Here is a 24,919-nt window from a genome sequence, read left to right as displayed (position 1 = left end):
CTTTTTTTGGCAGCAAATAACACCATTTTGCAAATCATTTATCACTACGTTTGCAGAAAGTCGATGCAAACAATTACCAATAGCATACTAAACTCTGATAACTGGATACACATGCACAATAAATGGATACTCATTCCTCTAACAATGTGTGGAAGTGTAAAATGTATGCAGTGTTAATGGTGAGATTTAGTGCTGTATAGTGACACAAACACAGAAATGGACTGTTAATGAACTCAGAGTTAATATGAACTGAGGTTTATTTTGAACCCAAATGAGCAGAACATAACACAGACCATTAGAATGAAATGTTAGAATTAAAGTAGAGAATTAAAGAAAAAAATGCATACTAGAGGGAGAGAGGAAAGAACAGAAAAATATGTTCACGGTATTAGTGGAAGGAAGGTGAAAATAGAGAGCAGCAAAGCTACATGGCATGGATAATCTAAAGAAACATTTAGGTTATTTAGTCTGATCACAGGGTCCAGTAAATGACTCTTCTACACGCAAAACTGAAACACTGTATATACTTGCAAGGTAACCTAAAGTGAAATTCTTGCTTAAGCTATTGGACTTGGCAGTGCATTAATACATAAGAGGGAGCAGGAAAAGAAAAGTGAGAAAAGAGAGACAAAATATAGGAAAAGTGCAAGATTTACATCTTTTACACCATTTAGGGTTTATTTTCCACTACAGCAGATTGTACACATTTCTCATCCATAACAAACACACTCGCACAAAGTTGGGTCAGTCTTTTCTCATCCATAACAGACACACAAACACATTTGGGTCAGTATCATAAGATGCCATAATAGGATTAAAAAGACAGGAAATGTAACCAATTAACTTAAGTACTGAAGAACACAATCTATGGACTTGCAGTCCAGTCCCTGCTTCAAAATACTTTGATATATAGATTTATTAATAAAACTCCTCATAAACTTGCTATGTACAGAATCTTTAACTGTTAAAGTAGACTAAGTTCTATCCATTTAAAATCTGACAGCTTTAATTTCTTGTTTTAGGCACATATGATCTTGTGCAATGTAGCCACTGGATTTTTACCACACAAATGGCACGATATTCCGGCAATGGCACGGGATGGGAAAGATAGAAAAAAAGTGGTTTGTGACTCGCAGGTGGATCAACATTCTCACTACTCAAACTTAAAATAAGCCTGATCAAGTTTGGATCAGCTCACAATTGGCAACAATGCAGCTTTGTACAGTCAAAAGTTTCTAGAAGTCTCTCCATCTGTGAGTCTATGAGCTCATTCTGAAGTCTGTCTGTGCCAGCCTGTCTGTCCTTGTCCTACCATGTCCTTCAGCAGCTCAGACTCACGCCCTGAGGGGATGTGGTTCTATGGGCCAGTATCCAGAGGAAAGTCTGAGAAACATGGGGGGGACCTAACTGAGGCTAGGCTAACTGAATCTGGTATGTTGAGTCAAAAACTGGGGGGGAGAGAGAGAGAGAGAGAGGAAAATACAGTGGTAAGAGATGAAGAGTGCAGTCTGTAGATGGAGAGGTTGTGAATATGCACTCTGCAGAAAAACAGGAATAGGAAGGGTTTTTGTGGAAGGTGGGACAGAGACAGCATGGTGGTTTGTTCCAGAGGCAATGGCGGTGTCTCACTGTCTGTTAGGATACGGAAGCATGGGCAGGAAAGAGGCATGGCCTGCCGATGAGAGGAGGATGTCATGGCGTTGCTGTGCTAGGCTGGAGATGGGGAATGCAGTTGCTAAGGGGGGGCTAAACTAGCGCCTGGTTACCGTTCTCCAGATTTTCATTGCTTTCGTAGCAACCAGAGTCCCGTGGTGAGTCGCCCACTAAGCCCCGTCCTTCACAGAGGAGCTTCTCCTGAGAGCTAGAGAGGGTACTGCGCTCCGGATCACTGCTGCCTATAACACAACAACATGCACAGTGTAAGGTGAAGTGTATAGTAGTGTGCAAAGTTTGGGATCACCTTTTATTGATTTCATTTTCTTTCAAAATGGTCAAAAAGTAAAATTTTTTTTGCTGAAAAAGAAGGAGAAAGCAGAAGACATTTCAGTAGTTAATGTGCCACAATCTTTACTGTCTTTACTACAGCTTCGATTCTTTTTGGGAGACTTGCATTCAGTTTTTCAAAGAAACCTGCAGGGATAATTTTCCACATGTTTAAACTTATGTCTTAGAAAATGGTTACATTTTCAGCTTATCACAGTCCATGTCTTTTCAAACATGTTCAGAAATGCCAATTTAATGATCTGGGCTCCAGGATGGACACCATTGTTCTGAGTACACCAGAAGCTTCTTTGACTGATTTATAAATGATCTTTTTTCCTGTCAATTTACTTCTTGACAGCTACACATCCAGACCTATAGCATTTGAGTTGTCTTCTCACAGTGGAAAGATGGAATTTTATTCAGGTCTAAGATAAGATTCCAGGCTTGATTTTCTCTTATTTCTTAAAGATGAAAGCTTTAGGTATTGTTTGACAGTTTTGTTTGTCTACCAGGTCAAGCATGGTTGGTAGGTGTTACATTTTCTTTACATCTCTTAACAATTTTTTGAACTCTACTTTTGGAAGATCTTTTCAGTCGTTTTACTTCCCATCTTTCATGCAGTGCTGGATTATCATATCTGTTCTCCTCAGAAATATATTAGTTACTTCCATTACTACTGAAGTACTGACAACAGTGTACACCATACTGAGAAAATATTGTTATTTGTACAGAGAAACTTAGAATAAAGGCAAATAAACATAAATACAGTAAACTGTTGGTATGTATTATAAAGCTTCTTGAGGCAGTCAAGAATTTAAAGCTACCATGAAGTACTGGGTTCAGCTCTCACAAGATATAAATAATGTTTTTGAAATCTTGACATTCTAGTATTTTTATTAGGAATGCATCAATACAAGTTGTTTAGACAGAGCATGAGCTAGCTATGCTATATTAGTTACCTTTGTTTGAGTAGTGCTGCAGTGGGGAAGAGTGGACAGAAAAGCATTTCTGTATGGCTGTGGGTAAAAATAAGCTATAGTTTTGCTCTGACTCTTTTTCAACAAAAGTCTCTGTAGCACTGTGACAGTAGGAATCACACCGGAGGCTAATACATTCAGTGAGCTAATGTTATATCTTTGTGGGAGTATTTTTGTTTGCTGTTTGAACTGTAGCTGAATATCCTCTAAAGCCAGACTTATACTGTAGAACAAGGTCTCTGTACAGCATTTTTTTACAAATAAATCACTGTATTAACCTTTATACCTCACAGTTCTATTCAGTCAAAGAGAGTAAAATCAAAATAAATATATATATATATATATATATATATATATATATATATATATATATATATATATATATATATATATATATATATATATAGAGTGTGTGTGTGTGTGTACGTACTTTGGTAGCAATTTAAAAAAAAAAATTTTAAACCTCCACCTACATTGGGGAAGGGTTGGTTTGTGATCATGTTACAAGCAAAAACAACCCTGTCCAGATGCAGACTTTAAACATTGTTTCAGGTGGCCAAAGACTTTTGCATAGTTTGCAAATGCTTTTGAAGCAGAGTTTAGTCTTAGCCATCATGTGGTGTGTAATATGACTATAATATGATATTCAAATACTTCTATTAGCTGCATCAGGCAATTTAGACAAAAGCTTGAGAAACTCAGCATAGCATTAGTTCTCTAGGAGCGTTGTTGTGCCTGTGAGTTGTTTGAGTAAACATGCGTGTGGGTGAGCAGAGAGAGAATTTGTGTACTCACTGTCGTACTCCTGCAGTAGCTCTACAGCAGTGAGCAGGACAGCTCTGTGTTGAGGGTCGCGGATGTTGAGCTCATCCAGATCCTCTTCTTCAAGCAGCTTAAAGGTGTCCAAGTCCTCATAGCCATTAAATAAAAATGTAGGCATGTGCTCCTGAAATATATACACACACACACACTTTCCAGCACTGGAAACTCTGGATGTTCTTTGTCTACACTATACAGCAGCACACTAAGGGTGAAAACCCATCACACCCTCAGACACAGCACAGCGATGCTGCATGCTGTTCCTTTCTTTACACGCTCAGCCACACCAAATCTGCCATTATACAGACACATAAAATCGACACATAAAACACGCAATTAAATATCAAACATGGCAAAATAACAACTGATGTGGAATGTACCACTTTGTATCTCCTTTGTGCAAATGTGTGGGTGTGCTGCTGTTCTCCCAGACAAACTATATTTGGTCTTCCAGACTCAAAATAACAATATATATGTTTATCCAGCTTGAGCATCTGTTGGACACACCCACCCACCCACCCACCCATCCCACAGTCATTACTCTACCACACAGAAAAGGTCTAAAGGGTGGATCGCTGTCTTTGGGCTGTAATAAAACTATTATATGTATGGTTGAACTTGACCTTCACTTCCATGTGGGAGAAAACAGTCTGGGAGAGTCCAAGTCTTTCATTACAACACGGACCACCTCTGTTTTCTCTCAATCAGCTTTCTCCACCTCACACTCTCTCCTGTTCTGTCATTATGGCTTTTGGGAAAATGATAAGAAGCACAGACTACTAGACTTAACAACTAGTGAGACAGAAGTTGTCTCATGAGTAGTTGTGTGTTTTGCTTATGTGTAAGTGAACCTCAGAATGGGCTGGGTATAAAACATGTTTAAATGTATTAATGTCTGACCAATGTACTGTTTTGCTGATCAAATTGGCCAGTATTAAATTTCCTTGGTTTAGTTGGCATCTGCAAAAACTTGTCAATAAAACAGCTATATTTATAAAATAAACTTTTATTATAGTAACACAAGTTGAACTGATGAGAAAAAAATCTTTTAATTAAAAAATACATGCTTCTAAGCTTTAGCATGAGTATCATATAAAAAAAAAGTAGGGACGCACTTGACGACTTGGGTATTGCTGGCTGACAGTTCTACCTGCATTAGCATTATGTAGGAATGTAACACTTATTTGTTTAGTTCAGGGGTCGGCAACATGCAACTCTTTTACTGCACTGGGCAGCCCAAGAGGAGAATTAGACTTCTAGGTAAAAAATAAAATAATCCTCCTTTGCGGTAAAATAAAGCTCTACTGATTGTTCTAAGACAGATTCACAGTTGTAAATGCCGGGGTTAATGTATAGCTGCTAATTCACCTTTTAATTTACCCTGAAAATTGGTACGCAGACAGTTTGTCACACAGCTAGTAGCTAACAAAAAAGGCAAAAAGAAAGATTTAAGACTAACGTTGAGGATTTGATGAACGGATTTATTTGCATTTATAAGCTCTCCAGCTGGTTTCCAGATATGTTTAATCTTCAGCGAGAAACCGTCAAACACTAAAGTCACAAAGCTGAAGTCGGTTTCTCGTTCATAATTTTCTTGTTCCTGTTCTTAAATGGTGTAGTAGTTGCATTCTTGCACCTCAGGCACCACTGAAGGTGGAACAGGAAATTTTGAACAAGCAAATGAGAAGCTGACTAAAGCATTGTGAAAAGTTGAACATTTTCAAGGAACTATTCCACTATTCCACGTTTCATGCCAGAGATGAACAGAAAGCTAGTTAATAGAAAATAACTGCTTAGATTTATGGGAAGTGCTGCTTTTTGTTCTTTAAAACTTTGTGAATTTCTGTTTAGATGAGTTTAAGAAATCTGAAAATGATTACTGGAATTTTTCCCTCCTTAAATTGATTCTTAGTGACAAAGTCTTCCTATTGTTAGGGCCCTAGTATAGTTGTGCATCCCTTTCTCACCTTCAAGTTAATTCTTTCCAGCAGTTCCTCTACAGAGCTGGGTTTGGGGGGTCTTCCCTTCCTTCTCCGCCTCACTGTGCGTTTGGGCTTCTCCTCTTCTTCTGCCAGTACATCCACATAGATGAACTTGAAGGTTCCCACCTTGTTGTTCAGGAGCCCCATCCAAGTGCCCATGGGGGGCTTACTGATGATGTCTATCACATCTCCTCTCTGAGGGGGAAACAGCCAAGTGGTGAGACCGATAGTGTGGAATTGCACAGTGTATGAGCTAGAGTGATGGTTGCTTGGTGTGAAGATGGTGTGTTTATGGTCGAGCCAAATATGACTTATAATAAAAATGGTAATAACGGCCACTATTAATGACCGGCGGTTTTATCGGTATTGGGAAAAAAAATATCGGGCATAAAATTTCAGACTTTTTGGGACACCGTGTCATTAATAGAATGTTGTGCCAATGTGAAACCACATGCAATTTTCAGCACTATAAAAAGAACCAATAAAAAAAAATAGGGAAAATAAAATGGAATTAAGAGAAACCAACACAGCAGACAGAACTGACAATCATGTCAGTCATTTAAATACAGTTTAACAAACTTTTTTATATTATGAACTCTAATTTTATATTCTAACAATGTTCCCTGATATTAAGTTATCAGTTTTTTTTTTTTTTTTTTTTTTTTTTAGCACATCATAATCTGTATTGGCCACAAGTGTTTCATATGAATCAGGCCCTAATATGCAGAGAGTATGTGAGTGGTCGGTACCTTTGATTTGAATGAGTCTGTATCTTAATAGCTGAATGTGAAACTGTGTGTATGTTTGATCGTATATAAGGAGTTTCTTTCCAAAATGCTGTGTATCCATTTGTAACAATTTTGGAATAATTTTTTTTTTTAAAGAATAACCACTTGTGTGTAATGAAAACGTTTTTACCCCTCTAATAAAGGTGGTATTAATACTTTTATTTATATATAAATAAAATAATTTTTAAAAACCTGTTTGAGTGAGTCTTCATTAACAAGGCAGATTTCTTACCTTTAGTTTTAGCGAGTCTGTATCATAAGGGCTGGGAGTGAAGTCAGTGTGTACTCTGGCTCTGCCACAGAAAGGGCCTCTGTACGGCGGCTCTTCATCATCGCCATCCTCTGATTTTACACTCTCTCGGTTACTGGCAGACGAGTCTGTCGTGCTCACTGTCTGACCACCTGTGGGAAGAAATTAAAATATTAATGATTTATGGGACAGTTTAACAAAGCTAGGTCATAGCTCACATTAACACACACTGCAATGTGATGCATTTGATAAGTCCATTGTGGGCACTCTCGCGCAAGGGTTATGGTGGGCAACAGTGCCCTCTAGCGTTAACTGTTCTGAAAAACCTAAGGTAGACTTTTCCAGACAACCTCACAACACAGGATGAAAAGCAGTCAAAAAGTATCAGCTCTCTGTACACACATACATGCTTACACACACAGACACACTTACTCATAGAGCTCTGTCCACTGAGGGAGCTGCGCAGGCTTTCAACAGAACCTCCTGCCTTTAATTTGGGCTTCTCCAGAGAGTCTGTGTCTGGCTGAGGAGACTGAGGGGAGCTAGGAGTTCCGTCTGGACTGGACTGCACACAAAGTAAGTAGTTAACAACACTGAATTAAGATATCACTCCTGCCACTAGGTTAAGCAAGTTGGTTTATGCTAAAGGATGAAACCACATCTGCTTCCGCTTTTTCCTTTTTAAACTATCTGCTTCTGAGTACACTGGTGTATTATTTTAGATAATTTTATAATCCTGAATGCATTTTAAATGTATTTTAAACTTGAGGATCAGGGATCATTTAAAAATATTTCTTAACTTAAGTTGGATTACATTTTAAATTATAATATTTTCATGTTTTAAGTTAGAAATCAGAACAGATTCCCAGAATTGCACAGGTTCCACAGTTGATCAGATTACTGTAGAGCCAGAGGAAAAATCACATGTAGGACACTTCAGAAAAGAAATCAAGTGAGCTCGAGAGACACAAGTGCATTAAAGGCTACCACTTCCATACCCAATAAACAACCCACTGGCAACTGCTTCCACAAACTTTTATTTTAAGTCTTAAAGGTTTGTGGGAGCATAAATCTAGAGAGTGAGGAGTGCCGAAATAAAACTGACTGTCATTAGATGGCAGTCGTAACACTATGAAAGCATTTTTTTAAATATTTTTTTTTACAAATGCTTGAGACAGTTTTAGTGGACAAATAAGCTCAGTTCAAGTGCATGAGCACAGACCCACTACACATTAAAAGACAATATATAGAGAGAATATGGTATCAAGAGTATGGGTTGAAACACACACATATATATTTTGTGTGTGTATATGTGTGTGTGTGTGTGTGTATGTGTGTGTGTGTATATATATATATATATATATATATATATATATATATATATATATATATATATATATATATATATATATATATATATATATATATATATATATATAAACACAGTGGTGCTTGAAAGTTTGTGAACCCTTTAGAATTTTCTATATTTCTGCATAAATATGACCTGAAACATCATCAGATTCTTACACAAGTCCTAAAAGTAGATAAAGAGAACCCAGTTAAACGAATGACACAAAAATATTGTACTTGGTCATTTGTTTATTTATTATTGGAAAATGATCCAATATCACATATTTGTGAGTGGCAAAAGTATGTGAACCTATAGGATTAATTTGAAGGTGAAATTAGTCAGGTGTTTTCAATCAGTGGGATGACAATCAGGTGTGAGTGGGCACCCTGTTTTATTTAAAGAACAGGGATCTATCAAAGTCTGCTCTTCACAACACGTTTATGGAAGTGTATCATGGCTGAACAAAGGATATTTCTGAGGACCTCAGAAAAAGAGTTGATGATGCTCATCAGGCTGGAAAAGGTTACAAAACCATCTCTAAAGAGTTTGGACTCCGCCAATCCACAGGTCAGACAGACTGTACAAATGGAAGAAATTCAAGACCATCGTTTCCCTTCCCAGGAGTGGTCGACAAACAAAGATCACTCCTAGAGCAATGCATGTAATAATCGGCAAGGTCACAAAGGACCCCAGAGTAACTTCTAAGCAACTGAAGGCCTCTCTCACATTAACATTAGCCAATGTTCTTGAGTCTACCATCAGGAGAACACTGAAGAACAATGGTGTGCACTGCTCTCCAAAAAGAACATTAGCAAACTGCAGACGAGCAGCAAAGATCACATAGACAAGCCAGAAGGCTATCGGAAGAATGTTTTGTGAACAGATGAGACCAAAATAGAACTTTTTGGCTTAAATGAAAAGCGTTATGTTTGGAGAAAGGAAAACGATGCATTCCTGCATAAGAACCTTATCCCATCTGTGAAACATTGCGGTGGTAGTATCATGGTTTGGGCCTGTTTGCTGTATCTGGGCCAGGATGGGTTGCCATCATTGATGAAACAATGAATTCTGAATTATATCAGAGAATTCTATGGGTCTATGGGGGTCACACCAGATACTGAAAGCAAAGGTTCACATACTTTTGCCACTCACAAATATGTAATACTGGATCAATTTCCTTAATAAACAAATGACCAAGTATAATATTTTTGTATCATTCGTTTAACTGGGTTCTCTTTATCTACTTTTAGGACTTGTGTGAGAATCTGATGATGTTTCAGGTCATATTTATGCAGATCTCAACCCCATAGAAAATTTGGAGGGAGTTGAAAGTCTGTGTTGCCCAGCGACAGCCCCAAAACATCACTGCTCTAGAGGAGATCTACAGGGGGAATGGGCTGAAATATGAGCTACAGTGTGCAAACCTGGTGAAGACTTGCAGGAAACGTTTGACCTCTGTCATTGCCAACAAAGGTTATGTTACAAAGTATTGAGTTGAACTTTTGTCATTGACCAAATACTTATTTTCTTATTTTCCACCATAATTTACAAATAAATTCTTTAAAAATCCTACAATGTGATTTCCTGGATTTTTTTTTCCTCATATTGTCTCTCATAGTTGAAGTGTACCTATGATGAAAATTACAGACCACTCTCATCTTTCTAAGTAGGAGAACTGCACTATCAGTGGCTGACTAAATACTTTTTTGCCCCTGTGTGTGTGTGTGTGTGTGTGTGTGTGTGTATATATACACACATACACACACACACACACACACATATACACGTATAACAGGTAGAGAAAGAGCAACAGAGTGCGCATGTGCATGTATGTACCTGTTCAGAGAGGGAGCCACTGTATTTTTTGGAAATGCGTTTTCTCATCGTCTCTTTGACAGACTTGACTTTCTTTCCCAGAGAGATGCGAGAGGTGGTAGGAGACTTCACCCCATCTCTGTATAAAGCCTCTTGATCCTTATTCTAAAACAGAAAGAAAACAGTAATGCCACATCTATTAACTATTTAACATTTCACAAATTATTAAAGCAGTATGTGGGGAAACAATGTTTTCTTACATTGGGCTCAGAGGCTGTGTTGACCACATGGAGTGATCTGTTGGACAGGTCAAAGCCCCCAAAACTACACGTCCTCTGCAAGAATCAAACAGGCAAAATGAGAATTGAACTGGTCAAACTGCTGAGAAGTCAAATGATAAAGATTTTACCAAGAGTCAATACAAACTGATCAATCAAACCAAGCTATAAATGATCCATGCTCCTATCTCAGATGGGAAACACAGAGTAATGAGTTATTGAACAACCAAACATATTTTTAACAACTTAAGCGCATGAAAAACTAATCTCAGTCCACTTTCCCAAAATGTTATAAACGGAAAAATGTGTGGGGTTTACAAAAGTCAAATAACTGCAGAAATTTGTAAAAGTTTTATAATCTTAGTGGTGGTGTTTGTTGTGGTTTTTTTTGGGAAACAGGAGCTGAATATCTAATGAGTGGATTACCACATAGACAAAACAAAGTCATTCAGTCTCAGAAAGAGAAACAAGGAGAGAGAAAAAAAACACCAGAATAATGAGAGAGAAACCAACAACCAACATCCAAAACAATTCTTGATATATATCAATCATTGGTCATTTGATAAAAAGGTGTCACACCATGCAAACACAGAAAAAACAGACAATATACTGTCTTCAAAAGAAGGAAAAATGAAATATGCATGTAAAAAAAAAAAAAAACCACCATCACTAAAATATGTAATGTACTATAAACCCACAAAATCACTAAAAATTCCAAACAAACAAAATGAGCGTGACAAGCAACATGGATGCAATCTATGAATGAATTTCAAATTCACGCTCACTATGAATGACAATGTCATGGCCAGAGGATCCAGATACTGCAAGGCTACATGAACTGCCATTAGATTAATATTAGGTATTGTGGTAATAACATTAAGAACACTGGTACTCTAAGGGAGTGGCTAGATTCTGTTCTATCTACTGTATTATGAGAAACAATTGTCCCTCTATTTCAGCCTTTATCAGAAAGCAATCTTACCACAGCTACCACAGTCCACTGAGCAGGAGAAAAACAGAGGGAGTCAATAATTGGAGGGATAAGAGGGCAAGAGTTTGGCTCTGCTGAGATTTCTCACTTTTTGTTCCCACTCTTTCATTCTTCCTTCATCCCCCTGACTCTTCTACTTGATCAGTCTGGATCAGAGTTTCAGACTGCATGGCATTTTCAGAAACTCAAACCACCTTGGCTGCTGATAAGCCTCTCTGAAGGCAAGGAGATTTCATCAGAACCCTAAAGCACATCAAACTGATTTGAGGTCTCAGCAGGTCTGTGCTATAATTTTTTTTACAGAATCAGAAAACAAATCTGAAGAGATCAGATTTTATATGAGAGAGTTTTAGGTTTTATTATTTCAGCCTGCAGTCTGTGTGTTTGACTAAGCAAGACTTCATATATCTTTAAGGCCTTGATAAAAGCTTAAAAATATATAGCTGATTCTGATCCTTTCCTAACCCTGCCTGCAGTTGTGTTCAGTAGCCCAGCAGTAATCTACTCCTCGGATCCAGAAGGGGGCACTGTGACCTGACGGCCGTCCTTGGTCACTCACGGACTTCTGCTGGATGCGCAAGAGGACGCGCTTAGTGCAGCGGTCCACACTGGACGCCCACTTCCTGTCTGCATCCCTCTCGTCGTCCAAGAGGCAACGCCTCTCTGCCTTGCCAAGTGCAACGGGACGCACCAGGCCGGTCCAGTTCAGGTGGCCGTAGAGGCTGCGTTCCACTACGTAAGTGATGTTTAGCTCACTGACAGCAGTCCTGCCTCGCAGACGCCTGGGGGGAAAGAGCCAGCCGCCACCCCCAGCACCCCCAAGGCTTTTTCCTTTCTCCCGGACTGGAGAGGACAAGGGCAAAGCTGGGGGAGGGCTGGAGGGCTTCTGGGTGCTGCGAGAACGCTGGTACAGCAGGTGTTTAGTAGAGTAGGCATAGTTTGGATCAGGCTTGCTGCGCTGCCAGGTGGAAATAGATGGACGCTTGGTGCTGCCAAATTCATCCAGAGACACCAGCAGGTGGTGCTGTTGCTGCGGACGGGGACGAGTCAGGCCGTAATAGGCATAAATGCTGTCGGTACTTACCCCGTGCGTCAAAGAAGACAGCGCCTTCCGCATTTCTCCATCGGTGGCCGAGCGTGATACCTTGGCCTCGTCGTCCGCCAGGCCCTCCAGCTCAGAGAAGGAGGAGCCAGCACTACTCTTGCGAGGAGAAGGTCGGATCAAGCCGTGTGGGTGGCCGCTGCTGGATGTCTTCACTAACTTGTGCGCTGAGTTCCAGGCTTCCAAACTGCTAGAGGAGGGTGAGGTGGTCAGACTGTCTGTGTCACCATCCAGAGAAAGCTGCTCATGGGCCAGAGAGGACAGTGAAGAGTCCGTGCAACGGGAGGGCTTCTTATGGACTCCAGCATAAAGTGCACTAGCATCCTCACATGAAGGGGAGGCTTCAAGGCTCAAAGAGTCTTGTAGATATAAGAAGATAAAACAATTCATGAATTAGTGATGTCAAATTTTGTGAAGAATTTTTTTTTTTTTTTTAATAGAGCAAAACAATCCATGTAAATTCTCAATACTGCAGTAAGCCTGCTCTGCACTTTTTAAAGTCTTCCCTGCATTAATGCTTTAAATTAAATGCACAAAGGATATGATAAGTAGATGATTAGGTGATCAGGTGTATTAGATACTGTTGCTGTTTGAATAAATCTTTGTATTTCGAAAATGGTAACTTTTCAAGAGAGGGGGAAAAGAAACCCCTCTTCAGTTTCAGTTCAAAATATTTGATTATGTTTTTTTAAAAAATGTATCATTTCTATTGTTCCAATAGTCATGAAATTTTCACACAATGCAAAGGGCAGCTGAAATCATGTCAAAACTTACAAAAATAGAGATAAGAGGTTTTGTTCTGACAGTGACAATATGGAGGATGGGGTAACTCCAGGATCAGAATGGGGCACAAACAGGATGATGAATTTGTTTAATAATCAAGAAACATGCTTGCTTGTTAATAAGAACTGGAGATGGATGTCTGGAACACCATTCATACCTTCTGAACCATGTCTTTTGCCGTCATCTACTTTGATAAGTTTCTTGCGGACGCGCCGAGTGGAGTTGACCAGTTTATGAAGCCTTTTAAACTTCACAGAGTCTTCCTGCTCATCATCGGACTGTTCTTGAGACTACAGAGCAAGGGAAAAGCAGTTATGCATCATGTAGTTCATGTACTTGGTGAAAAGAAAAATATTTGTGTGAATCACTGTCTTTCAAATGGCTGCTTGTTCTGGCGAAACAGTCTATTGTTACATAAAATGCACACAAAGAGCAATGTTGCAATGGTACAGATGACATTATGGGGTGTTTGTTTAGGATGGGCTGTTACCATTAGTTAAGTAAGCTTATGAAAAGGTTGTGTGTAAGAAAGTCACTCATGAACAATTCAACAGGCACATACCATCTCTGCAATATTACAAGCTTAGAAATACAAGAAACTTTTCAAAACCACCATAACCCATCTAATGTAGTTAGCCAGTTTTCTACTGTCCAAAACAAACCTAGTGGCCTCTAATTTAGAGTGACTTTGAATGTCTCACAAATGGAACACTGTTGTATACACGAGCCAATATAGTTAGAAATAATAAGAAGCCCAACATACTCGCTGGCCACTTTATTAGGTACCTTGCTAGTAAAAGGTTGGACCCCCTTTTGCCTTCAGAACTGCCTTAATTCTTCGTGGCACACTTTCAACAAGGTATTGGAAACATTCCTCAGAGATTTTGGTTGGTTATTTGAGTTACTGTTGCCTTTCTATAATCTCGAACCAGTCTGCCCATTCTCCTCTGACCTCTCACATCAATGAGGCATTTTCCACACAACTGCCGCTCACTGGATATTTTCTCTTTTCTGACCATTCTCTGTAGACCCTAGAGACGGTTGTGCCTGAAAATCCCAGGAGATCAGCAGTTTCTGAAATACTCAGACCAGCCCGGCTGGCACCAACAACCACGCCACGTTCAAAGTCACTTAAATCACCTTTCTTCCCCATTCTGATGCTCGGTCTGCACTTCAGCAAGTTGTCTTGACCACCTCTACATTCCTAAATGCTTTGAGCTGCGGCCATGTGATTGGCTGATTACCTATTTGTGTTAACAAGCAATTGAACCTAATAAAGTGGCCAGTGAGTATACACTCCAATTAAAAATATGATAATGAACTCATTGATCAGTAAATATATAAATAAATCATGCTGTATACCATGAACAAATCTGACAGTAGGGCCTGCTCACAATGCCATTTCACTGTCAACACAGCAACCAATGACCAAGCACTGTCATTTCCTCTGCAACAGCCTCTCAGCTACTGAACACAATAACATGAGATCAATATATTCCCCTCTGCCCAAACTCAGTGCCATAAACCACATACACACAAACATCTGGCTAATGGCATGCACAGTTAGTTTCCAATGCCAGAGAACAAATTAATCCACAGCATTCATGTTCAATAAGTGTTCTAAAATATCTAGTAATGGAGCAGAGAATACTTACAGCAGAACATCCATCCATACAAACACACTCATTTTCTCACAGATAATAAGCAACAGAAGATAGTTATAGACACTTATTAGTATTGCAAATAAAGACAAGAATGAAAGGTTTGTTGTAGCCCCTTGTGTGAAATCTGAATAGGAGATAATCTGCATAGTGAAGTTCAAATAAAACTGCGCTTGGGCTGAAAATGCACACATTCTGCACAATGCCACACATACAGCATAAACCTCTGTCAGACAGTGGTATAATAAGGCTGCTGGCTCAAATCTAAACCACTAACTACAGTCTGCCTTTCAGTCTACATGCAAATGTTTCCACAACTATGAAACATGCAGATTTGTCCATTTATATGCTTCAAAATCCAGGAGTCAGCACAAAGTCTCCAAGCCACATTTCAATGAGAAAAAGACAAAGGAGAGATAAAGAAAGAAAGACGGAAAAGGAGACAGTGTCTCATGAGAAAGAGGGGTTGATTAATTTGATCAAATCTTACCAGCAGAAACTTCATCGTATCCAAAGCTATGGTCCATGCATGCACACACCACTGACAAAGCCCAAATTAACTTACACCCACAGACATGCACTGCAGACAGTAGACACGTTTGTAAATGGGTACCAGCACATACAAGGGGGCTTTGGCAAAGGAGGATTCATGCGGCCAGAACTTTGAGGGGTGTCCCAGATGACCTGTGCACATCCTTAATGGTCTTTGGACAGGCGCAGGAATGTGGGTCAGACATGAAGAAAAAAGGCTTCTCTAAGATCAGTGCTGCGCAAATACCGTGTGCTGTGTGTGTCAGCCGCTGCTGTAACTGACCCTACATCAGTGAATACAGACTAAGGAATGGCTTTGTTACTATGATGAGAGCTGATCTAATGGCAGTGGTGCCCCATGGAAACACAGTGCTGCCTCTATGTGTAGGCTGGAGTTGAGCTGACCTGAAAACAGTGGTATCCCCTCTGTGAAAGCTCTTTTTAAAGAGTGCTGCCCATCAGTTTAACTGCTAGCTTGTGGGGGCCCAAGCATTTCCATTTAGAAACTGCATTGAGCTAGCTAAGGGGCCACAGATCCAAAAACTGCACTGTTCTCTGACTCTAACACAATATCTATAACCTGTGAGTGAGACTCTTTCTACATCTACAAGCTTCATTTCCCCACCACTGACTGGATGAGACTGTGTTTAGCCCTTTTTAAGCTCTTCATCTTTCTCTCTCATTCTGTAAAGTCAGCCTATTTGTCAGAACAGTAAACCAGATAAAACCAAATAGTCTTTAATATGATCTTGCACTCACATGAGTGGCAGAGAATTCTTAGAAAAAATGATGCAGGCACACGTTGAACCTCATCACATTACAGGTTCTCAAAAGTGTTTTCTGGAAGATGTTAACAGTCTGCTAAATAACAAAGTCCAACAAAGCCCCAAAAAAACAACATATTTAGGGATGTGTGTTGATGTTTCATATACAGCATCAAGCACAGGGTTATTTTGTAATGATTTCTTTATGTAGTAGATTTTACACACTCACATATTTTCTGTCTTGCACTCTCTCAGACCTCTATGGTATACTGCTACTGAGTCTGATTAATGAAACATTCAGGCAACGTGGAAATGAGCAGAGATTTGACGAAACAATGGATCAGGTGTGTGTGAAATCAAGTGCCAGCCTTCCATAATTTACATGTCACACCCTAATTCATGTGGATGTTTTGGTAAGGAGCCAGTAAATAACAGTACACTACAATATCACAACATGACTTTTTCACCAAGATCATTCAGGTCTACAGTGAACTTGCAGTATCTTTCTCAAAGCTGTTGCACTTTCAGCACTGGTTAAAGCACTAACCAACATTCTAAGTGTAGTCAGCAAAGTGCTGTGTACCCTCAAGGATAGTACATTCAACTACATTCAAGGACAACACTACTATCATTTGAGCCTGGGAGGGAAGGGATGCCATGTTGACAATCAGCAGTTGGCAGTTACAGCATGTGCATGTAGTTTTATTTGGCTGGCTCTGAGGTACCAGCCTGCACTCTCCCTTGGCCTTAGGATGCATCAGTGGACAAGTCCAAAAACTTTGGAACTGTAAATAACATCCTCACTGGAACTCATTCAAAACTATCAGGCACACACACAAAATCTATTGTTGTGGTAACCAGTAAGCTAATGGATTGGCCTTGCAAGCCAAATGAATGCACAAAGTGGAAACATGGACATATACTCACAGTAAGCCAAGCCCCTTGTAATGGTTACTGAAGCCAAGATAAGTGTAATGTGTTAGATTGTCCAAATAAAGCTGTTTCCTTAGTACATCACCACACTAATAAAACGCCTCTCATGACCTCAACAAGGGACAGACTTCATGCCAGTAAATGTTGCCAGCATAGGCAGACATCAGCAGCCAGGGTCACAGAGAATGTCAGTTTAACCCATACATCCAAAGTATGGCTTAGCAATGTGTTTATTTAGCTGTAGGCAAGTAATTAGCTCCTTCTATGACTCATCATTCAAAGAAAGATTACAGTACTTATGACAAAGTAAAATGAACTGTTAATGATGACAAGAATTAGGACACTGAGCACCATGTCGGTCACAGTATGAAGTATGTATTTAAATATATATTCGGTTACTGCAGATGGAAGGATTTGCTAGCCTGAGAATTTACTGTATGAACTACAGCTGCATAATATATTGTTTGTTGTGCAACACTACCATCATAGAAGGCTGCAAAAAGTAAACAGCACAATGTCACATGCACAATATGTAGCAATACAATCATAGAATGCTATTTTGTTCATATTGTACAGTCCTAGTACAAACAACACAAACTTGCATAGCATAAGAGAAGAGCACACAGACTGATGACCATTTCACCAAGAAATAGTAGCACATGTTTACGACTGGAATTGGATTAGCATATGTAATCGTAGGTAATACGATTACACTACATCAATAAGGGTCCTTGGGCAAGACTCCTAACACCACCTTCGTCTAGCTGTGTAAAATGATCAAACTGTAAGTCACTCTGGATAAGGGCGTCTGCCAAATGCCATAAATGTAAATGTAATAACTGTGGGGGTGTGTGTAGATGCAACTGTAATGAAATCACTCAACATGGCTGAATGATGTTAGATATACACACTACAGTATGTACAAAACAACACAGACAAATCTCAACACACATTCTCACACATTCAAGCACACACATTGCTTGGCTGCAGTACTTACGTTGCAGGTGGAAGACAGGTTAACAGTGGGACTGGATCCATCAGTCCACTCTGCAGTGTCTGAACAGGTGCTCAACTGCCTGCTCCTCTCATACTCCTTAAGCTACGGAGAACAACAGGTCAGAGAGAGCAGCCCACCCATACTCATACACACCCACACACACAGCTGCTAATTCTTAATTCAATTTATAACACAATACAACATACAACATCACAGGGCACTGTCTTTCACTTTTGCTCAAAACACACTAGGGCCATCATGCTTACCTAAAATTGATTACCTAATTAAACAAAAAAAAAAAAAAAGGACAAATGCCCATTGAGTACAAGTTATTTATTTTTCAATAGAAAACAAATATTTGACAGATAATTAACAGAAGCCTCAACAACCAAATATATTTTTTTCATATTTACTGTATTTTTATGTGTATTTTGTTTTTTAACTGCACATTCTTCAACACTTCCAAAATTCAGCCTTAGAAGTTTCTGTTTCTCATGATCCAAGTAATCCCAAACACAATGTTGAGGTCTGGGCTGTGGGGTGGTCAGTCCAATGTTCTGCAAACACCAACAACTTCTTTGAATGTTTTGCAAAGTCTCTATTTAAATATATATTCGGTTACTGCAGATGGGAGGATTTGCTAGCCTGAGAATTTACTGTATGAACTACAGCTGCATAATACATTGTTTGTTGTGCAACACTACCATCATAGAAGGCTGCAAAAAGTAAACTGATCACAATGTCACATGCACAATATGTAGCAATACAATCATAGAATGCTATTTTGTTCATATTGTACAGTCCTAGTACAAACAACACAAACTTCCATAGCATAAGAGAAGAGCACACAGACTGATGACCATTTCACCAAGAAATAGTAGCACATGTTTACGACTAGAATTGGATTAGCATATGTAATCGTAGGTAATAACTGTGGGGGTGTGCGTAGTTTTGTAGATCCAACAGGTCTTGCACGGTTATTAGGAGTCTCATTTGTAGTATTTAGCAATGTATTCATTTCCAATTTTGGAAACTGTTTTTCACTTCTTTCCCTTTGATTTTCTCCTTTGTTATGCAAGCAGAATATCTTACCTAATGTTCTCAGAAACATCTCCTGAAAAATGAATAACTTGTACTTAATGACTTTTTGACTAGAAATTAAATAAAGGAAACATTATCTGACTGTTGAACAGTTCTGTATATATTAATTACAGTACTTTTTTGCTGTGCAGTGTTTTGCAATAGTTTGCTAAAGTCCAGTTAAGTGTAGCTTTTTATTGTTTTGCCTTAAAAGTGAATAATAAATCATAAAGTCATAATCATAAAAGTAACTGTTAGAAGACTTTCTATAGTGACAGCCCTAAAATACACATTTTCCTGAACACACAAATAGTTCAAAACAAAATTAAGAATTAAGAACATAAATGAAGGAAACAACAGTAATAAGTTATCAAACACACACACACACACACACACACACACACACACACACACACACACACACACACACACACACACACACACTCCCCCAGAGACACTAGTCTACTCAAGCACATATGAACACAACTGTCCACAGAGGCTTAGCATTGATTCAGTGTTCAGAATCCATCAAGCCAAATCAAAACTACAGGAAGGGAGTAGAGATCTGTTCACAATTGAGATGAAAAATCAAACAGAAGGAGAAGTCTTTAGAGGAGATGAAGAATCAATGTTGGCCTTGTGGAAAGAGGGAAACCAAGTTCTAGAGTCTTCCATTAGGTTTGTATCAGTGGGTCACGCTCTTCTAGAGAGCCCTCAGAGAAAGAGAAAGAGAGAAAGATAGAGAGAGAGACCAGACTAAAGAGAAAGGATCCTGAGACTTCAGTGCTGAATCTCACCTATTCACCAATAGAAGCAAAATTTACCCAGTGCTAACTTCAGCTAACTCCATGATGAATAGCAGAGACTTTTTCCACAGTACAGAAAAGCTAACCACAAACATGACCCCCGTAAGAGCGTCCCGCTGCAGTGTTAGGTGATCTGTTTGTGTTGTGTGTGTGCGTGTGTAATGCAGTAACTGTTAGTCTGGGTAAGTAGGGTTAGTAAACAGGAACAGAGCTAGGTGGTGATGCAGCAGTGGTCAGATTCAGGGCAGACTAGGGTTAATGCCTTTACCCGAGCCAACGCCTCCTCCACAGTGATCATCTTCTCTTTAACCATCATCATAAGTTGGATTCGCTCTTCATCACTCATCGTTATCTCACTGGCCACATAGCCGATGTCTTCTCCTACAGGGGAATTAAGAGTCAAATAAGTGTCAGAACTAGGGTGGCATGAAATGGGCAAACTGCCATACTAAGATTACATTGCTACATAATAAAACTGCAATATGGCTTGCAAAATTTTACATATAATAGTTTTAATGTGACATGTTTAAACACTAGCCTGAAGTGAATGCACTGATTCACCCACAATAACTCATCTAATCAGCACACAGTAAAATATTTAATGATTTGTTTGTTGGCTTATTTATATATTGCAAACCATGGCAATATCACTACTGAGGCCAATACAGTAATAGTTTGTATATGTAGTAAGAACTATTTCAGTGATGAAAAAGACAGAGTAGTCAGAAAAGAGGAAGCAAGGAGAAAAGGGGAGACAATGACATCGTGTTGGATTGGATATGGCTCCGTCTTTACCTTTGGAGGTCTGCCGTGTGACCCCTTTTGGTGATTTTCTAAAGTTTTGCCAGAATGATTTGTTTTTCTTCTTGTTGTCCCACTTCCCTGTGAGAGGAGACTGAACTTCAGAGACGTGTGCTAGATTTTAAAAAATATATATATATATTTTTAAAGTGAAGTTGAAACATTTAGATTTATCATGAGTTTCATTAAAAAAAAATAATAAAAATGCTGTCCCACATTTTCATGTGACTACTGAAATGCAAAGAGTTTTAGCCCATAGTTGGAGCCATTCTAGCCACACCTATGCATTTTAGAACAAATGAGACCGTATCCCTGTCCCTCCTGGCCAAATCCTAGATCCCATTGTTTTGAGGTGAAAATGTCACAAAATCTGAAAATCAGTGTGCAACCATAAGAAAAGTCACTACTGAAACACAGTAGTGTTTTTTATAAAGAATGATTAAATACAATACAAAACAAATTTTGAGTACAAGTCAAATTATTAACCAGTAGCTAGCAAACACATCTTTGAACAGTTTTACACAGATACATTCAATAAATAAATCATTAAACTTATCGGAATAAAAATAATATATATCTTTCTTATAGTAAAAATTACTGACTATGAATTATTCAAAAATTAGTACAACACATAATGTGTAAGCTATGTAGGTATGTAGATGTGTTGCCACACTTGTACCCTATTTAAGGGGTTACATGAAACAGTGCTTAAATTAAGTGTTCTAAGTAAATATAAGGGAAATACAATATTAGAAAAGGCTAATAGCTATGAGTGCCATAGAGTTTTGTAGAGATTTGCTGGTGCTCACCTGAACCATCCTCAGAATTGGACTTGTGCAAAGGGAACCTGAGAAAAGACAAAAATATATGTTGGAGCAAACTTCAGGAATTTATGAAGAGAATTTGTCCTTGTTTTGCTTATTACACTATGTGCAAACAATTTGTACTGAACTAGATTCTCCATATGTGCAAATATGTGCAAATTTTTGAAATTAGCATTAGTAAGAAGTAAAAAGTTAAAAATAAATATTTTCAATGACAGAATACTATATATATAGCATTCTATCTATACTTAAACTAAAGGTTAAACTTGGCTGCATGGGTCAAAGCCTGCACAACTACAAAAACGGCTATCCTGGAGCTAGGATACAAAACATTTACTAGCTAGGCATGGTCTCAGTTAAGACAATGAATGTTTTCTGACAGAGTATTTCTACACTCTGTTCAACTGTGCAGCATCTTCTTGCAGCTATAACATGGATCACCAGGGGGCAGTGCAGCCCTGCACAGGCTACAAAGTGCAGGCTCCCGAGGCTCACAAGGCACCAGCATGTCGATCCTAAGAGTACACAAGACGATAAGGAGGAGACAGCAAGACACACATTGCCTGTTTACCATTCAGCCTCTGCAATTCTGGGGCACAGTGCCCGTGGAACATACCAGAAAAATCAGGCAGAAACCTCTAACACACACTACATGTACCTTTTTCCTTAGTTTAAGGACACAGTCTTTCAAACTGCACAAATACAGCAAAAACTGAATGGCATGCAACCCACAGGCCTGCCAGACCTATTAGACCAACAAAACATCAGACGGTCTTCATTTTCATAAAACATGAAAGACTCTTCTTTCTCTCTTGCTCTCTCTCATCCATCCAAACGCAAAGCTGTCTAGACTCTCAGCTGACAACCCAAACCCAAAAATATGTGCATAATCTGTAGCAATGGCTTCCTTCTGTGCCTAGAGGAAGAAGCGCATACACATTTCTTTTAAATTTCCCTCGTAATTAAATGTTTAAGATGTAAACAAAGACTTCCAAGGTGGCTCGGCGTGAAATGCTGTTCTAAAGAAACTTACTTGCAGTTGTTCACAGTGGTGATGATAGGAACGATGTTGGAAGTGTTTTAACAATAGTTTCGCGACACATTTAAAAAAAAAAATCATTCATGCAGAGTGTTGTAAGGCAAAAGAGTACACCAAGATTTGTTTAACATTACATATAAGTAAATTCACTGGACATCGGATAGTTTTGGGAGCAAATAAAAGTGCTATATTTATGTAGTCATTGTGACCCCAGGTTTCCATGACCACCACTGTCAAGATATCCCAGTGTTATATATCTGCAATGCCTCCGATCACTCTGAATGACTTTGCTTACACCTTAGCTGAATTATGTAGAGCTTCTGAACAAACTTCAGCATGTGGCTTATACACTGAAGTTTTAACTTTTGTAAATGATCTGTAAACTTATTACACTCTTCATTTTAGTCTTATGTTTAAAAGTCTTTTTTCTTAACCTTACTTTTTGCTTTATTTTTAACTTTTTTGTTTATGTACATGTATCTTTGCAGCATCAGTGAGAATATACAAACTAAGAATTTCTTTGTACGAAACAAACTGGTTGTCCATAAAGCAAAGTTCTTAAACATCTTGAACATCTTTGAATTTTCCTTTAAGTCTGTGTCGGAAGTTGGACATTCTCCACTAAAAGGCTTAGAGTGACAGAGAGAGTGAGGAGGAGATGATTGTTTAAATAAGCTCATACAATAATAAATAAAAAAATAAAACTTATATTTAGATCTAAATGAAACTTGACATCTAGTTTGTCATGGGTGCAGCTAATGCTATTGTGCTTTAAGTATCAGTGAGAAAGAGGTGTGCCACAAGTAAGAGTGCATTAAGAACAAGTGCAAGAAACATCTCATGAGCTGAAACAGTCAGCAAAACCCTGATGAATACTGTGGATTGGGGAGGAAAAGTCACTTTCATGTGTGTTCAACAAATGTCTTCTGAAGTGTGCATTTTGGTTCGCAAGTGGGTGGATTTTCTCTCATCCTAACAGCAAGAAAACAATCTTTAGACGAGTGTGCTTTAAAGTGAATGTGTACACATGAACGCAAACATGCCCTCTTGCTGCTTTGCTATGCTTTGATTCTCTTTTCAGAAAAATCTGTTTTACCATCTTAGCTCTGTACAACCTATTCTGTCCTACCACCTGTGTGCACATGTGTAGTAGTGATGTCTTGGCCATATGTCTCACATACATTTCCTACATCCTCTCTGCTATAACAGTCACAACCACCCACACACACCCACAAAAAAAGAAAAAAAAAAGAGGCAGGTATTGACACCACTGCACAATCTTTTACTGTATTACTACTTACAAAAGTACAGACCTGGTCTTAGGCCTAACCATTACCCTAATCTCTAAGGGCTGAATTATGGAATTATGTCTGTATCTGCATATGTTCAAGCACTGTGTGCAGATGCATGCATGGGTTTGTGTCAGCTTACATGAATGTAACATTAATGTGTGCACTAGGGGGCAATGTCACATTTACCAAAGCAGAATGTATGTAAAACTAAGTATAATACCTTGAAGAAAAGTCATGTATACTTATAATGAACCTACTTATCCATGGCCCTTGAACTTCCTCTTAGTGTTTTGTTCAGTTCCATTTTGGGTCTTGTCCTAAGCTCAGCACTCAACACTTCTCTTCTCAACCAGTCACTGATTGCTAGTGACACAGTACAGGTCTGCCAACTGACAGGAGCATGATGAGGTCTAACAAAACATCAGGCTTGTTTTTTTTCTTTAATGAGCCTAGGTTTTCATCCTTTCATCCTAAGTTTTAATAGTTAATTTCATATAATAAACCAAGAGCACCAAAATTTGTTCCTGGAGGGCCAGAGACCAGGAGAGTTTTTCCTGTTCTAATGCACTTGACTGAAGTCCATAGTTAATGACTAGGTTTAATAAGCGTCAGAGCAGGTAATACTGGACTTCAGCTTCCAGAACTGTCTTGGGCACCCCTGCTTTAATGCTTTCTATGAAAACAGTGCTGCCATAGCAACATAATGATATGATAATTGACGAGGCCCCACTCCTCAGTCATGCTTTCTCTCTTTCTGTTCTAGATTCACATAATGCCTGCACACACACACACACACACACACACACACACACACACACACACACACACACACACACACACACACACACACAATAAGCAAGGGGCTTGTGGTAGTATGCAGGCTGCATCCATGCAAAGGGCCCCTACTGAAAGCAGCTCAATAAATTAGCCCCCATTCAGAAGCTCTACTGTTTACAGAGCCATCCATACATTCACACCTCGTTTCAGCGCACACTGCATGAATGTGCCAAAGTGTATGCAGCATGTGTGTGCATGTGTAATGAGTGACAGAAGAGGCTGATAAATCTGTTTA

The 24,919-nt window shown here is 39.0% G+C and overlaps 1 protein-coding gene across 8 annotated transcripts in view; it reads right to left on the bottom strand.

Moving 5' to 3' along the window:
- sash1a (SAM and SH3 domain containing 1a) overlaps window positions 1–24,919 on the bottom strand; it is a 359,575-nt gene that overhangs the window by 7,689 nt on the left and 326,967 nt on the right. For 3 of the 8 annotated variants that reach the window (XM_037537753.1, XM_037537757.1, XM_037537756.1), the window contains exons 5-17: window positions 21,502–21,539; window positions 20,687–20,806; window positions 20,160–20,272; window positions 18,006–18,107; window positions 13,277–13,409; window positions 11,794–12,695; window positions 10,226–10,300; window positions 9,987–10,130; window positions 7,232–7,364; window positions 6,782–6,951; window positions 5,747–5,956; window positions 3,756–3,906; window positions 1,767–1,895 (exon numbers count right to left, since the gene is read on the bottom strand). In XM_037537753.1, the coding sequence (XP_037393650.1) occupies window positions 1,767–1,895; window positions 3,756–3,906; window positions 5,747–5,956; window positions 6,782–6,951; window positions 7,232–7,364; window positions 9,987–10,130; window positions 10,226–10,300; window positions 11,794–12,695; window positions 13,277–13,409; window positions 18,006–18,107; window positions 20,160–20,272; window positions 20,687–20,806; window positions 21,502–21,539 (2,420 nt within the window). The remainder of the gene's footprint in view (window positions 1–1,766; window positions 1,896–3,755; window positions 3,907–5,746; window positions 5,957–6,781; window positions 6,952–7,231; window positions 7,365–9,986; window positions 10,131–10,225; window positions 10,301–11,793; window positions 12,696–13,276; window positions 13,410–18,005; window positions 18,108–20,159; window positions 20,273–20,686; window positions 20,807–21,501; window positions 21,540–24,919) is intronic. The other 5 variants (XM_017712998.2, XM_017713001.2, XM_037537754.1 and 2 more) reach the window with 4 other exon arrangements.

Source organism: Pygocentrus nattereri, chromosome 4 (genome assembly GCF_015220715.1).
Source record: "Pygocentrus nattereri isolate fPygNat1 chromosome 4, fPygNat1.pri, whole genome shotgun sequence".
In the NCBI taxonomy this organism is placed as follows: domain Eukaryota; kingdom Metazoa; phylum Chordata; class Actinopteri; order Characiformes; family Serrasalmidae; genus Pygocentrus; species Pygocentrus nattereri.
The sequence above is the reverse complement of the archived record's forward strand: the minus strand, read 5'-3'. Positions and strand labels throughout refer to the sequence as shown.